At 36.4% G+C, this 13,063-nt stretch overlaps 1 protein-coding gene across 7 annotated transcripts in view; it reads right to left on the reverse strand.

Moving 5' to 3' along the window:
• Srbd1 (S1 RNA binding domain 1) overlaps positions 1-13,063 on the reverse strand; it is a 267,356-nt gene that overhangs the window by 14,129 nt on the left and 240,164 nt on the right. For all 7 annotated transcript variants that reach the window (XM_013517552.1, XM_013517551.1, XM_013517549.1 and 4 more), the window contains one exon: positions 10,088-10,267. In XM_013517552.1, the coding sequence (XP_013373006.1) occupies positions 10,088-10,267 (180 nt within the window). The remainder of the gene's footprint in view (positions 1-10,087; positions 10,268-13,063) is intronic.

Consider the following 13,063-nt stretch of genomic DNA (forward strand, 5'->3'; position numbering starts at 1 on the left):
TGCTTTTCTAGCCTAAACACTAGCAGGCCTGAGTACTGGGTACTCTGTGAAGATCAGTGGGATTTAACGTGAAAAAGTCCTGAAATCTTGTCACTCTACAGGGATTCTGAAAGTACCTAGATCTAGATGATATAGAATCCAGATATTTCAGACATTCTACATGTTCTATCAATACTGTTGCTTGTGTGACTGTATTAATCTCATCCACTTTAGGCTACATTAAAAAAATTTGGATTAAAGTAAAGTTAAACATTAATTTTTTCTCTTAAAAGTTTCAATTCTTGAGTAGTTCCTTTTCCTGTGTTCTTCCATACAGTCATCTTTCAACCTCTATTTCTATCATTTAGTCTTTCAAATATCACTATATCACTCTTTGTTAGGTGCTGAACATACAGAGGTAAGCCTGATTCTTATGATTACTGCCCTACTAAATTTAATTGTCACTAGCACAGCAAATTGGTTGCCAAATTTTCAGATGCACTTTTTATTTTACAGGGAGAAGGATAATCGAAAGGTTCACAGATTTACTTTCACTAGGATACATGAGGATGCCATAATATTTTTTTGACCATTCAAGTCTATTATGGATATGTAGGATAAAGCAGCATACTGAAAGTCACATCAAAAGAAGCCATTTAAAAAACCTTAACCTATTTTTTTTCTTGATTTCATGCAAGATGGATCCCTGAGCCTTAAAGATTAGTTCAGTGTTCCTCAACTTTTTGTACTTTTTATGGTTCCAATATTTATAGATTTTGTTGATGATTTTATTCAATGCTTGGAATATGTACAGCACTGTGGTAGGGTCCAGAGAACACAAAAATGAATAGGGGTGATTTACGCCTCAAAAAGCCAACCAGAAGTATGAAGGGAAACTTACAGCCCCAGATACTATAACACAGGTAAAGTGCACTTTGTGAAGTACAAAAATTGTTCAAAGAGAAAGAGCTCATTACTAATGGAGGTATCATGGCTTCGAGTCAAACTATCCTTATTCAAAGACGACATCATCATTAACACAGAAGAACCCAAAAAATTCAACTGAAGGACCCCTGGAACTAATAAATTCAACAAAGTAGACAAAATAAAGACACAAAAATCAACAGTGTTTTGGTATACCAACAATGAAGTCACTGAGAAAATTAGGAAAGCAATCCCATTTCTGAAAGCTCACCCCCTTCAATACAGTTAGGAATCAACCTAACAAGAAAGTGAAAGACCTCTGCAATAAAAACTTTACTATCTATTAAAAAAAAAAAAAAAAGAAGAAGAAGAAGAGATACCAGAAAACAGAAAGGTATCTTCTCTTTCTGGATAGGCAGAACCTATATTGTCAAAATGGCCACGTTACCAAAACTGAATACACACTTCATGCAATCCCAACCAAAATACCAACAACATTCTTCAGAGAACTAAAAAAAAAAAAAATTGTAAAATTGACGTGGAACCAGAAGAGACGCAGAATAACAAAAGTAATCCTGGGTAAAAGGGCAAAGGAGAGAGCATCACAATCCCAGATTTCAAGTTATATCACAAAGCTACAGTGATTAAAAACAGCAAGGTATTGGGACATAAGTAGGCAACAACTCTCTGAACAGGACTCCAATTGCACATGATACAGAAAAAACAAATGGGATATCAAATTAAGAAGTTTCCGCACAGCAAAGGAAACGACCAACTGAGTGAAGGGACAATCTAGAGAAAGAGAAAAAAATTTTGCCAGGTATTCCTCACAAAGAGGATTAATATCTAGAATATATAAATAACTTAAAAAAAATTAGACCCCCTCACAAAAAGACCCAATCAAAAAATAAGCAATTGAACCAAATAGATACTTCTCCAAGGAATCAGCCCAAATAGCCAATAAGTACATGGAACGTTTAGCACTTCGGCCATTAAAAAATGCAAAGTAAATGCAAATTCAATCTTACTCCACAAAGAATGGCTACATGACCAACTCATAAAAACAAGGAATGCTGGCAAGGCTGTGAGGAAAAGGAACCCTCCTGCATTTCTGGTGGGAATGTAAACTTGCACAACCATCACAGAAATCAGTAGAGATTCTTTAAAAAACTACACATAGAAATACCATTCCACCCAGCATCACTGTTTAGTTCTTTAACTTTTCTCTTCCCCTATCTTCTCCAACAGAGGGAAATTCAACTTCACCTTCCACAGTGTGCCTGGTACTCATATTATTTTTGGCCATTCATAATCACAGTTACTGTCTTTCATAATCTTCATGCAGTCTGTCAGTATATCTCACTGCTTCACTTTCAGGACACATGGAGAATCTGTATGCTTCTCATCACTTCTCCTATCGCATGAGTATGAGCCATCATCGTCTTTCACTCGGACAGATGCAATTAATCTAACTGGTCTCCTTGCTCCTTCCATGGTTTCTTCTAGTCCGTTCTTTTAATATATCCATCAAGTCATGTCATTCTTGAGCTCAAAACCCAGCGATGGTTCCTGACTTCACTTAAAATGAGGGCCAAGTCCCTATAACAGCTTCCCAGCAGGTTGAGGGTATCAAACGTAGGAGCTTGGGTAAGTGGTTTACGAATGGAAAGATGTCACTGGTTTTGACAATCAGGAAGTCATTAGTTGAGACGGTAATTTCACAAGAGGGGCAGGGATGAAACCACATATAAGAGAAAAGCAGGCAGGAAGCATTAGAGGCAGTTCTGAGAATTTTGGTAATAAAAAAGACAACAATGGGCTAGAAGTTCTAGGGAAAAGTCAGATAAAAAGTAATTACTGCTTTTACCGTTCAAGGAGTAGGGAAGGGAGGCATCATAGCAATAATTATGGGCCAAAATGATAGAAATATGTAGTATGGATACAGGAGATGGTCGTAAAATTTTTTTTTTTTTTGTCTTTTTTTGAGACAGGGTCTCACTATGCAGTTCAGGCTGGCCTTGAGCTCACTTTGTAGCCGAAGCTGGCCTCAAACTCCCAACAATCCTCCTGCCTCAGCCTCCCGAGTGCTGGGATTATAGGTGTGCGCCACCATGCCTGGCACCAGAAAACTTTATAAAGCTAAAAGTACTTTATTCTTTTAGCTGCCACTTTTCAAATGGCTTTTAGAGGAGGAAAATTATGACACAGATATTAAGATAATAGCCAAGGACGGGAGTCCTCAGTAGCAGTCTGGGAGAAGGGTGGGTGGGGAGTGGCAAGGGAAGGGAGGTGAGGGGATGGCTGGACAGAATAAGGGAAGATGAGGAGACAATCAGAGGAAGGGGACTGTAGCAGAGTTTGAATTTCTCAGCGAGGGAGGACGCGATGTCACTAGGGGAGGGTGAGAACACTCAGACGTGCAAAAGGGTCTGAAACTGGAAGCCTCTGAAGGACTGTCAAACCGGTTCGTTCCCCTTGTATCTTCCATAATATGAGTTCTTGTAAGTGCTCTCTCCCCTACACTTACAAACCCGCTCAGCCTCAGGATGAACCTGTCGCGCTGGCTCCTGTATCTTCCTCATCCCCCGCAATGAGCAGAGAGCAAATGCGGGCACTGAGAGGATGCTTACTCGGAAACACATGCCTCGTCACAAACAACACAATGCAGGGGATTATCTCTAGTGCAATATTCAGGGAACACCGTATCTTTAGCCAAAAAGCATAAAATTCTGCATGCTCTGGAGAAGAATCCATTTTCTACAGATCCCCCAATAAGCAGAGTTTCATTTACTGAGGAGGAAAATTTTTTTTCGGGGGCGGCGGAATAAGAGCAGTCTAACTTCAGCAAGGTGATGATGGAGAACAACACTCAAGCCACCATATTCCCAGTACAATGCTCACTTTTTCCCTCTAAGGAGGACATGTCACAAGGTACGTTACTTTCTCATGCTGAACAGCCATACTGTCTTACCTAGCCTGCCAGACCATCGTGATTACATTCAAATCTGCTGCTCAGCTACTTTTTCTACTTTGTAACCTAGTTAAGAACTCAGAATTGAGCTGGGTGGCGGCGGTGCACATCTGTCATCTCAGTTCCTTGGGAGGCTGAGGCAGAAGAGTTCCAAGTTAAAGGCCAGAAAGACCCTGCTGTAAAAACTGGCTAGGGATGAGGCTCAGTGGCAGAGCTCGTGTCTAACATGGGTCCACTACCCACTACTGCAACAACAACGACAACAAAGAGCTCAGGTTTTGAAGTGACGGGTCTGGTTAAAATCTTAGTCCTACCAGCTCCTTTGCCCTTAGGCAGTTTACTTACCCTAGCTGAGACTTTGCCTACCTGAGGAAATAGAAATAATAACAGTGCCAATCTTGTGGGGTTACTGTAAGGTTTAGACAGGACAACACTTCTAACGTGACTGCTGATGAGGAAGTATTGGAGATATGTCTGTTGTTTTTACTGGACTAACTACTACACCTCAAACTGACCCGAGCTATACTTTCTTTTCTCTGACCTTTAAATACCTCTCTTCCTCTTTGGACTAAAATTCTTGTAGATCTAGCCCAAATGTAAGCTCCTGTATGAAGCCTTGCAGGATTCCTCTGTCTGGAAATAAGCTTCCTCTCCCTGAACAAGCTGTGGGCTTTCCTCGTGGCACTAACTATTATGATATCGAGGCGTGAAGCTTTGGTCCTCCCTCTTTGGTAGGTTCCTTGGGAGCAGAAATCAACTCTATTCCTTTCTCTGTGTTCTGCAGGCCATACCACTGTGGTCTGCATGTTCCAAATGATTAATAAAACCATCACCAACAAAAGTCATGCAGTAATACTGGAACCATATAGGATATAAAAACTTGGGAACACTGGATAGTTCTTAAAGATCAAGATTTTAAAAGAAAATACATCTTGCATAAAAGCAAGAAAAGAACAGATTTTACTTCATAAAAATAATATCTGTATTTAAGAACACGGTAATATAAGCAAATATAAAGGGTAAATAAACCAGAAAAATTCAACCCATATAATGAAAGGACTTTAACACATAAAGAAGCCTTATACACAAATAAGAAAGAGTTTTAAATAAATATACTGTAATAGAAATATAGTCAGTTCTCTGTATATCCAGTTACCACATGCACAGACTCAACCAACTATAGATCCAAAATATTTGGGGGAAGAATTGCATTTGTACTGAACAAGTACAGACTTTTTTCTTTTTCTTTTTTTTTGAGACAGGGTCTTGCTATGCAGTTCAGGCTGGCCTTGAGCTCACTTTGTAGCCCGGGCTGGCCTTGAACTCTCAACGATCTTTCTGCCTCAGCCTCCTGAGTGCTGGGATTACAGGCGTGCGCCACCACGCCTGGCAGGACTTTCTTCTTTCTCTTATTACTTAACCAAATATAACAACGATTTACCTAGTACTTACCTTGCATTAGATATTACAAGTAACTTACAGATGATTTAAAATATATGAAAGGATATACACAGGTTATATGCAAATATTAAGCCATTTTATATGAGGAACTTGAGCAAAATGGATTTTGGTATTCATAGGGAGTCCTGGAACAAATTCCCTATAAGTATCTAGGGATGATTATAGTAATACATACATACGTGCATATTTTTTTTAAACCATTAAGTGATTAACTGATGATCTCAATTTTCCAAAATATGAATATGAGGGAGTACCATAAATGCAAAAGAAGACATAATGATTTTACATTCTGGTGTATTTCTGTGGATGACATTATGATAGAGTGACATTAAAGCCATTTACCACCCAGCTGGGTATGTTGGTGTATGCTTGTAATACTAGCCTCTCCAGAGGCTGAAGCAGGAGGATCACTTGAGCCCAGGAGTTCAAGACCATTCTGGACAACACAAACAAAGAAACAAGCAACTCACTAAAAAATGTACTTTTCCATTACTTTTCTGATAAAACTAAAATAAAATTTACTGCAACAGAACTTATTCTTACAGAACTAAAGGCAAACCAATGATGATCTAATCATATCCTTAATGGGACTTTTGGGGCTTTTTCTCTTCTCTGGGAAGAGACTTGCGTGACACTATATGAGAGTATAAATTACCTGTGATGGGTGATGTCTAGACTAAATATACTTGAAAGCCAAAAATTTGTAGTTCCAAACAGGATAACGGGGGTGGTAGGCTTAATGAGGTGTACTTCCAATTTTATCTCCAGATTTTAAAGGCCTAGAGTTGAACCACATACACAAGTAATTTCCTATGAAATAATCTACAACTACCTTGCTTCTGAGAGACCAGGGTGCTCCCAAAAGATGCACACAAAGAAGTGAAATTATAATGGGGCATTTATGTTCCATATATAGAAAACAGTTCACACAAAACTGGTGGAGAAGACCGAACAGGGAGAATGAAAGATTGCTCAGGCTGCAACACTGCTGATAGCATTAAACCCAGCGAATTACATGGCGGTATACGGCAAGAGCCACAGAAGCTTTTAAACCTTTGCAGAGTAATACTACTTCTCGGAATCCACCGTAAGGAACCACTACTGGAGCTACTATTACTAACTGAAGGTTCAACACTCGATGAGATATTATCTAGTCTTTTAATAAAAGGGAAAGGATACATAGAAATAACAACAAAAAGGTATGATTACAGCAGAAAGCAAACTGAATTGTACAAACCACATTGCAACTGCATTATGGAAAGAAACAAAAATGTACAATAAAAGTGACATTGGTTTGTACAGAATCAAATGTTAATCGTTCCCACAGAGACCTTGGAATTATTATAAGAGATCTATGAATCCAAGAGCACACAATATACATCTTCCCAAACAAGAAACATGAAACAGTGCAATTACTCTGAGACATTTTTTTACATTAAAAAAATGGGAATCACGTCCTAAAGCTGAGAACAAGGTAAGAATGGCTACTCTTACCCCTCCTTTCAACATGATATGGAAGACTGTGGCAACTGCAATAGGCAAGAAAAAGAAATCAAAAGCATTAAGATTAAAATGCAGGCCAGGGATATTGCTCATTGGCACAGTAACTGCCTGGCAAATGCAAGGTCCTAAGTTCAATTCCTGCTACCAAAAAAAAGATGGAAGTATACCTTTATTTGCTGGTGACATAACTGCTTGGATAGAAAAATTGAAGGAATCTTCAAACACTGAATCTAGTAAGTAAATTTAGCAAGCCTACAGAATATTGATTACTATACAAAAAGCAATTATATTTTTATATGCTAGTAAGAAACAAGCAGCCACAAAAAATTCCATTTATCATAGGGTTGAAAACCACAATACATTTAGTAAAACACATGTAAGAACTGTGCACTGAAAACTAAAGCACTGCTTAGAGAAATGAAAGAAGACCTGCATAAATGGAGAGCTAAAGTTTACAGACTAATAGGACTCAATAAATATTAAAACATTAGCTGTCCCTAAGGTTACCTACAGACTCAATAAACTCTAAATCACAATCCTTAGTTTTTTTTAAGAAAATGAAAATGGAAAAGTTGATTCTTAAATTTACAGAATAAGTGCTAGTCATCTAGAATATACAAAGCGGTCTTTAAAAAGAACAAAACTGGAAGACCTTACACTATCCAACTTCAAGACTTACCAGAGAACTACAGTAATCAAGAGAGTGCGGGACAGACAATAAGGACTAAAAAATAGACCCATGAGGGCTGGGAATGTAGCTCAGGGGTGCAGTGTTTGCCTAGTGTGGGTTCAATTCCTAGTACTATGAAAAAGAAGAAGAGTTTGAAACAGATCAATGAAACAGAACACAGAATTAGGGCCGGGGATACAGTTCAGTGGCACAAGCACCTGCCTGGCAAGCACAAGGTCCTGAGTTCGATTCCCGATACCATAAAAAAAAGTTTCAGAATACAGAATTAGAAATACATTCAGATTTATAAAACCATTTGATTTGTAACAAAGATATTAAAGCTGTAGGTAAAGCAATGTTGGTTTGTTTTATGTTTTTTATTTTTATTTTTAAATTTTTTTTTGGTACCGGGAATTGAACTCAGGACCTTGCGCTTGCCAGGCAGGCACTTATGCCACTGAGCTATCTCCCCAGCCCTGTTTTATGTTTTTGAAAGGTGTTAGAAAGAAGACTGCTCATGATGGAACAAGGAAATGAACCTGGACTCCTACTTCAAATGAGACACAAAAAGAATTTCAGATGTATCACAGACCTAACTTTAAAGGCTAAAACCATCAGGCTTTAAAAAAAAAAAACAACTGAAGAATATATCATGACCTGAGGTAGACAGAGTTGTCTTTGATAGAAAATGGAAAGCAAAAACAATCAGAGGAAAAACACTGACAAAAAACTTCAAGCTTCTGTTTACCAGAAGACACCATTAAAAAAGAGATAAGCCACAAACTGGGAGACGCTATCTCTAAACATATTTGACAGAGGACTTTGTACTCACAAGCACATTTAAAACACTGCCAAAATTTATTGTAAAAGGGCAAACAAGTCAATCAGAAAAAGTCTAAGTGATATGAACAGATATATAAAAGAAGATATACAAATGGCTAGTATATTAGAAAGTTATTAATGCCATCAAGAAAATGCAAATTAAAACTGTAGAAATATAACTATCCATACTTGGAATGGGTAAAATAAAAACAATGGATGGAAGTGTAAATTATAAAATCATACAACCAGAGTCTCTAAGAAAATGTGACATTCACCCCACGATCAGCAATTCCTTTACTAGATATTTTTCTAAGACAAAAGAAATCCGATGTCAACAGCAACACAAAACTGCAGATGAATGAATGTTCTAGCAGATTTTCTATAAAAGCCAAAAACTGAAAACAGTCAAGGTTCTATGTGATACTGAGAAATTTATATTTGGTCTTCATCATGTTTCCCGGTAAAAAGTTGTGGAAATCCTTGTAGTCTCAGGGTATGAATGTCTTTTGTATGCCAGTGAGATGATTGGTGGACTGGGGCCCCTAGATAGCTTCAAGATAGTGGCTGGTCACCTAAAAGCCAACTCTGGGATTAAAGAGTTGGAATTCTCAGCCCCATACCTCTAACTGAATTGATCACCAACAGCCAATGATATAACTGATCCTGCATCCAAAACCAAATAAACAAACAAACAAAACCCTGCAAAAATTATCCAACTGTAGTTAGTTGTGTACATGCTAAAGAATTTAGGGGCAGTACACTGACATCTGTAATTTTCTTTGAAATTGCAAAAATCAGATAAACTGACGGACAAATCAGATGGATGGATATGCGGAAAACAGGTACAGTGAAATGTTAATGATAACATTTAGATGTGGACGTACAGGAACTTACTGTAGATCGTTTTTTCAATTTTCCTGATTTTAATTTGTTCTCACAATAAAATGTTAAGAAAAAAGGGAGACCACTGTTTTGATGTCGATAAAATATTATTTTTGACTTCTTTTCCCCATTTTCTAAGTTGTCTTAATATGGAATGCCTTTGCACTTTTCAAAATATTAAAGCAAATATAAATGATTTCAAAAAAGTTCAATATCTTATTTTAGATTGTACAAAAATTAAGCTATTCAGCATTTTTAAATCTATTTCTCATATAATTCAGGAAGAACTTCACAAAACTTCGATTATATAGCAAATCACTGGTTTTGAAACAATTAAAAATTTAAAGCTAATTAAGTGTGTTATTAAAATGTTTTCTTTCTTTTAATGGCTTACATTAAACTTTCCTTCTACTGAAAAACCTCTCTGTATCATTCTGTGTTAATGTGTGCTTATTAGAAGTACAGTGCTTCTTAGACTCCCTAAGCACCCATCGGGACAGTATTAGGAAATACGAGTTGGCTGTTTACTTTCAAATGGGCTTTATCTTTCAGAAAGCACAAGCTTGTGCCAGGTGCTAGTCAATGGTATCTTGTTAATTTCCAAAACAAACAGAGGAGAGTGCCATGCAATTTCCATTACACACACTTCACCATTAGAACCTGGGTTTACTAGCTTGACACAGGTCCAGGAATAATGGTTTCATTCCTCACTGAAATAAAATAATGTGCCACATAACTCAGCAATGCGGAATTTCTAAAAAATGTTGTCATGTTAAACACGGTCATATTTTTCAGTCCCCGTTACGCCAAAACAAAGGCCGTTTGCTGTAACTTATCCTGGGCATGGAGAATTCTCACAAGGGCTTCAGAGTTACCTCATTGCTATGTCGTAGGACTCTGGATGAATACAAGTCTGGTCCAAAGGATTTGGCTTCAGTATCGCACCCACTGTGGTTTTGCTCTTCTTTTTGCCCTGCTTCTCGTTTGTGACTTCAACACCTGCTGAAGATGTCACAGCAACTCCTTGAATCTGGCTTGAAGATTCGGTTTGCTGACTGGTGCAGTCATTTAAAAGCAGGATAAAGCAAAAAAATTTTAAAATTCTTAAAAGAAGTTGGGCAGAAAAGACATATACATAGATAGCAATCACACACTTCACAGAGACAACTGTTTATTTGGTCAAAGCACTGTTAACTGGACTGCTACTTAAAGCCAAAAAATCCTTTACTGATTCAATATGTGCAACTGTCACTCTAGGAGAGAACAGAGAAAACTGGAGGAGAGGAAGAAGAGGAGGAAGAGGAAGAAGAGGAGAAGAGGAAGAAGGGGAGAAGAAGGAGAAGGAGAGAGTATGACAGGAGGCGGAGGGTACAGGGAAAGGGGGGAGAAGGGAAAGATTATTTCTGAGAGCAGATGAAAAACCCAAGTTATCAAAAGACCCTACTAAGTGCAGAATAAAACGAATGGGAAAAGACTCATAGTTAACTTACCATAGTGCACTTTAGAGTAGAAATACTTTTTTAAACCCCGAAAGGCTTTTAAGAGACTCAAACAGATCACCACAAAAGGAATCTGAATCAGACTGGTATCAGATTTCTTATTAGCAAACATCAAACGTCAGAACAATACCTCAAAATTCTGAGAGCCAATGACTTTGAATCTAGATCTTATATATGTAGCAAAAGTAGCATTAATTTAGGAAGGCAAATTTAATCTGTAACTATAGTTGTTCTCTAGAAAGAATTTAGGAATAAGTTGCAGCAGATATACAATGAATTCAAGAGAAAATTAGAATACGGACTACACAGTGACACGCACAGAAACCGTGCAAAGGTATTATGTTAAAAAACTGTTTGAAAGGGAAGTAAAAAAGGATTAAGATGCAATATGCACACATACCGTCTCCCCATTATATATCACAAATGTACTAATAAATAATAAATAAAAGACAAAATGAACAACTTGTTAATTTCTCTCTCTCACACACAGAGTCTTAAACACATACTCACATACACACACCTACATAAAAATCTAAAAATTCCAGGTCATCCCATGATATAAAGATGAACAGAGGAACGTTAAGAAGAGTCCTAAATTTCAAGTCTTCACTCAAGGGTAAAGGGCAACTGGGATGTGGGAAAAGAGAAGGGAAAGAAGGAGAAATTTTGTATGTGTGTATGTACAGGATAGTTAACATAGTTGTTCTACTGTCTTCTATTTCTTTGCTGAAAGAAACTATCAATGAGTCCTTGATTGATCAATATTGCATGTCTCTATCTGTTTTCATGAGAAACCACTTTGAAGATAGCAATATGTAATACAACAAGCATTGTTAATTTCCTACCACTTTGTTTGTAACTCTGTATTGTCTGTACTGTTCTTTTGCTATTTTGTAAAAGGTTGTCTGTCTGTTAATGTTTTCCTCCTTTTATTTTTAAAATAAAAAAAAATAAATTTCAGGTCTTATCTGTAAGGATAGAGATACTTATTAACTCCAAAGGTCAGTCAAAAGCAAAATTACAGATAATCATGAGAAGAATGGAAGATGTCCAACTTTGAAATCACCACGGAGGTTTAAGGTATGATGGGAAAACAAGGAGAAAACCTGGTAAGTGATAAATCCAACAAACAACAAAAAGAAAAAGCAGAAAGCATGACAGAGAGAAATATTTAAGAAAATTTAAGACTAAGTTCAATCAATATATACACTAAATATAAATGTATTAATATTAGATTAAGCCAAATCATAATGTCCAGCTATATGTGTAGAACAGCCATATAAAAATTAAATGTCATAGAAGGTATACAAATAAAAAATATGCAAGCATATTCTGAAAAGGCAACTACTGCAGTGTTAGCAATCAAAATAAATTTCAAAGCAAAATCATTAAATGAGAGCACAGTTCATAAAAGTATGAATTATCAAGATACAACAGTCATGAGTCTTTAAGTATCTGATTATCTAAAAAAATTAGGTTTCAAAAGAATTAGAATATTCATCAATAGGCATGAATTACATTAAATTATGGCTTAGTCATATACTTATTATGAAGACATTATAAAGAATACTAGATAAAAAGAATAAAAATCTCTATGTAATAATTTGGGGAATCAAGATAGAAGAGTCAAAGTTTCAAGTAGTTGTAAAACATAATCTCTCCTGCATGCATCTAAGAAATTAATAAATACATATACTCAAAAGATGACATAAACATATATTTACTTTCTGGACATAATATATAAGAAACTGTTTTGAAGTAGGAGACTTAGGCACTTTTTACTGTTTGAATTTTCTAACCAAGTAGTCAAAAAACACATAAACTGACTAACACAATACTGCTTTATCCTCATTTTCCCCTCCATTTTTAGCTCCTGGTTTTTGTGATCTACTTGGAAATAATTTTCACCATTCTGCTGTTCTGTAAGACTTTCTCATGTTTTCTTCTTATACTTTTACAGTTTTACTTTTTACCTTTATGTCTATGATCTATCTGAAATTAATTTTGGTACAAGGATTCAGGTGGGTCTATTACATCCTTCCCATGTATCAAATGCCTAACAACTGTCAAATACTATTTATTGAATAATTATTAATTGAAATATAATCTTTATCGGAAAGTAAATTCCAACCGTGTTTTGATGGATTTCAGACACTATTCTGGATTATTTATTTATTCTCTATCAAAACCAAACTGTTTAACTACTGTATCTGTTATTAAGCTTTGCAACGCATTGTACTATCTTGGGGGACTAGTTTTTCCTTACTTTGATCTTTTCTAGAATAAGATTACTTTTTCATATGACCACTATTATAATTTTGTCAAAACAAAACAAAAAAATATGTAAAGAAT

This window comes from Chinchilla lanigera, unplaced genomic scaffold, assembly GCF_000276665.1.
Source record: "Chinchilla lanigera isolate Chin_1 unplaced genomic scaffold, ChiLan1.0 scaffold00040, whole genome shotgun sequence".
Taxonomy (NCBI): Eukaryota; Metazoa; Chordata; class Mammalia; order Rodentia; family Chinchillidae; genus Chinchilla; species Chinchilla lanigera.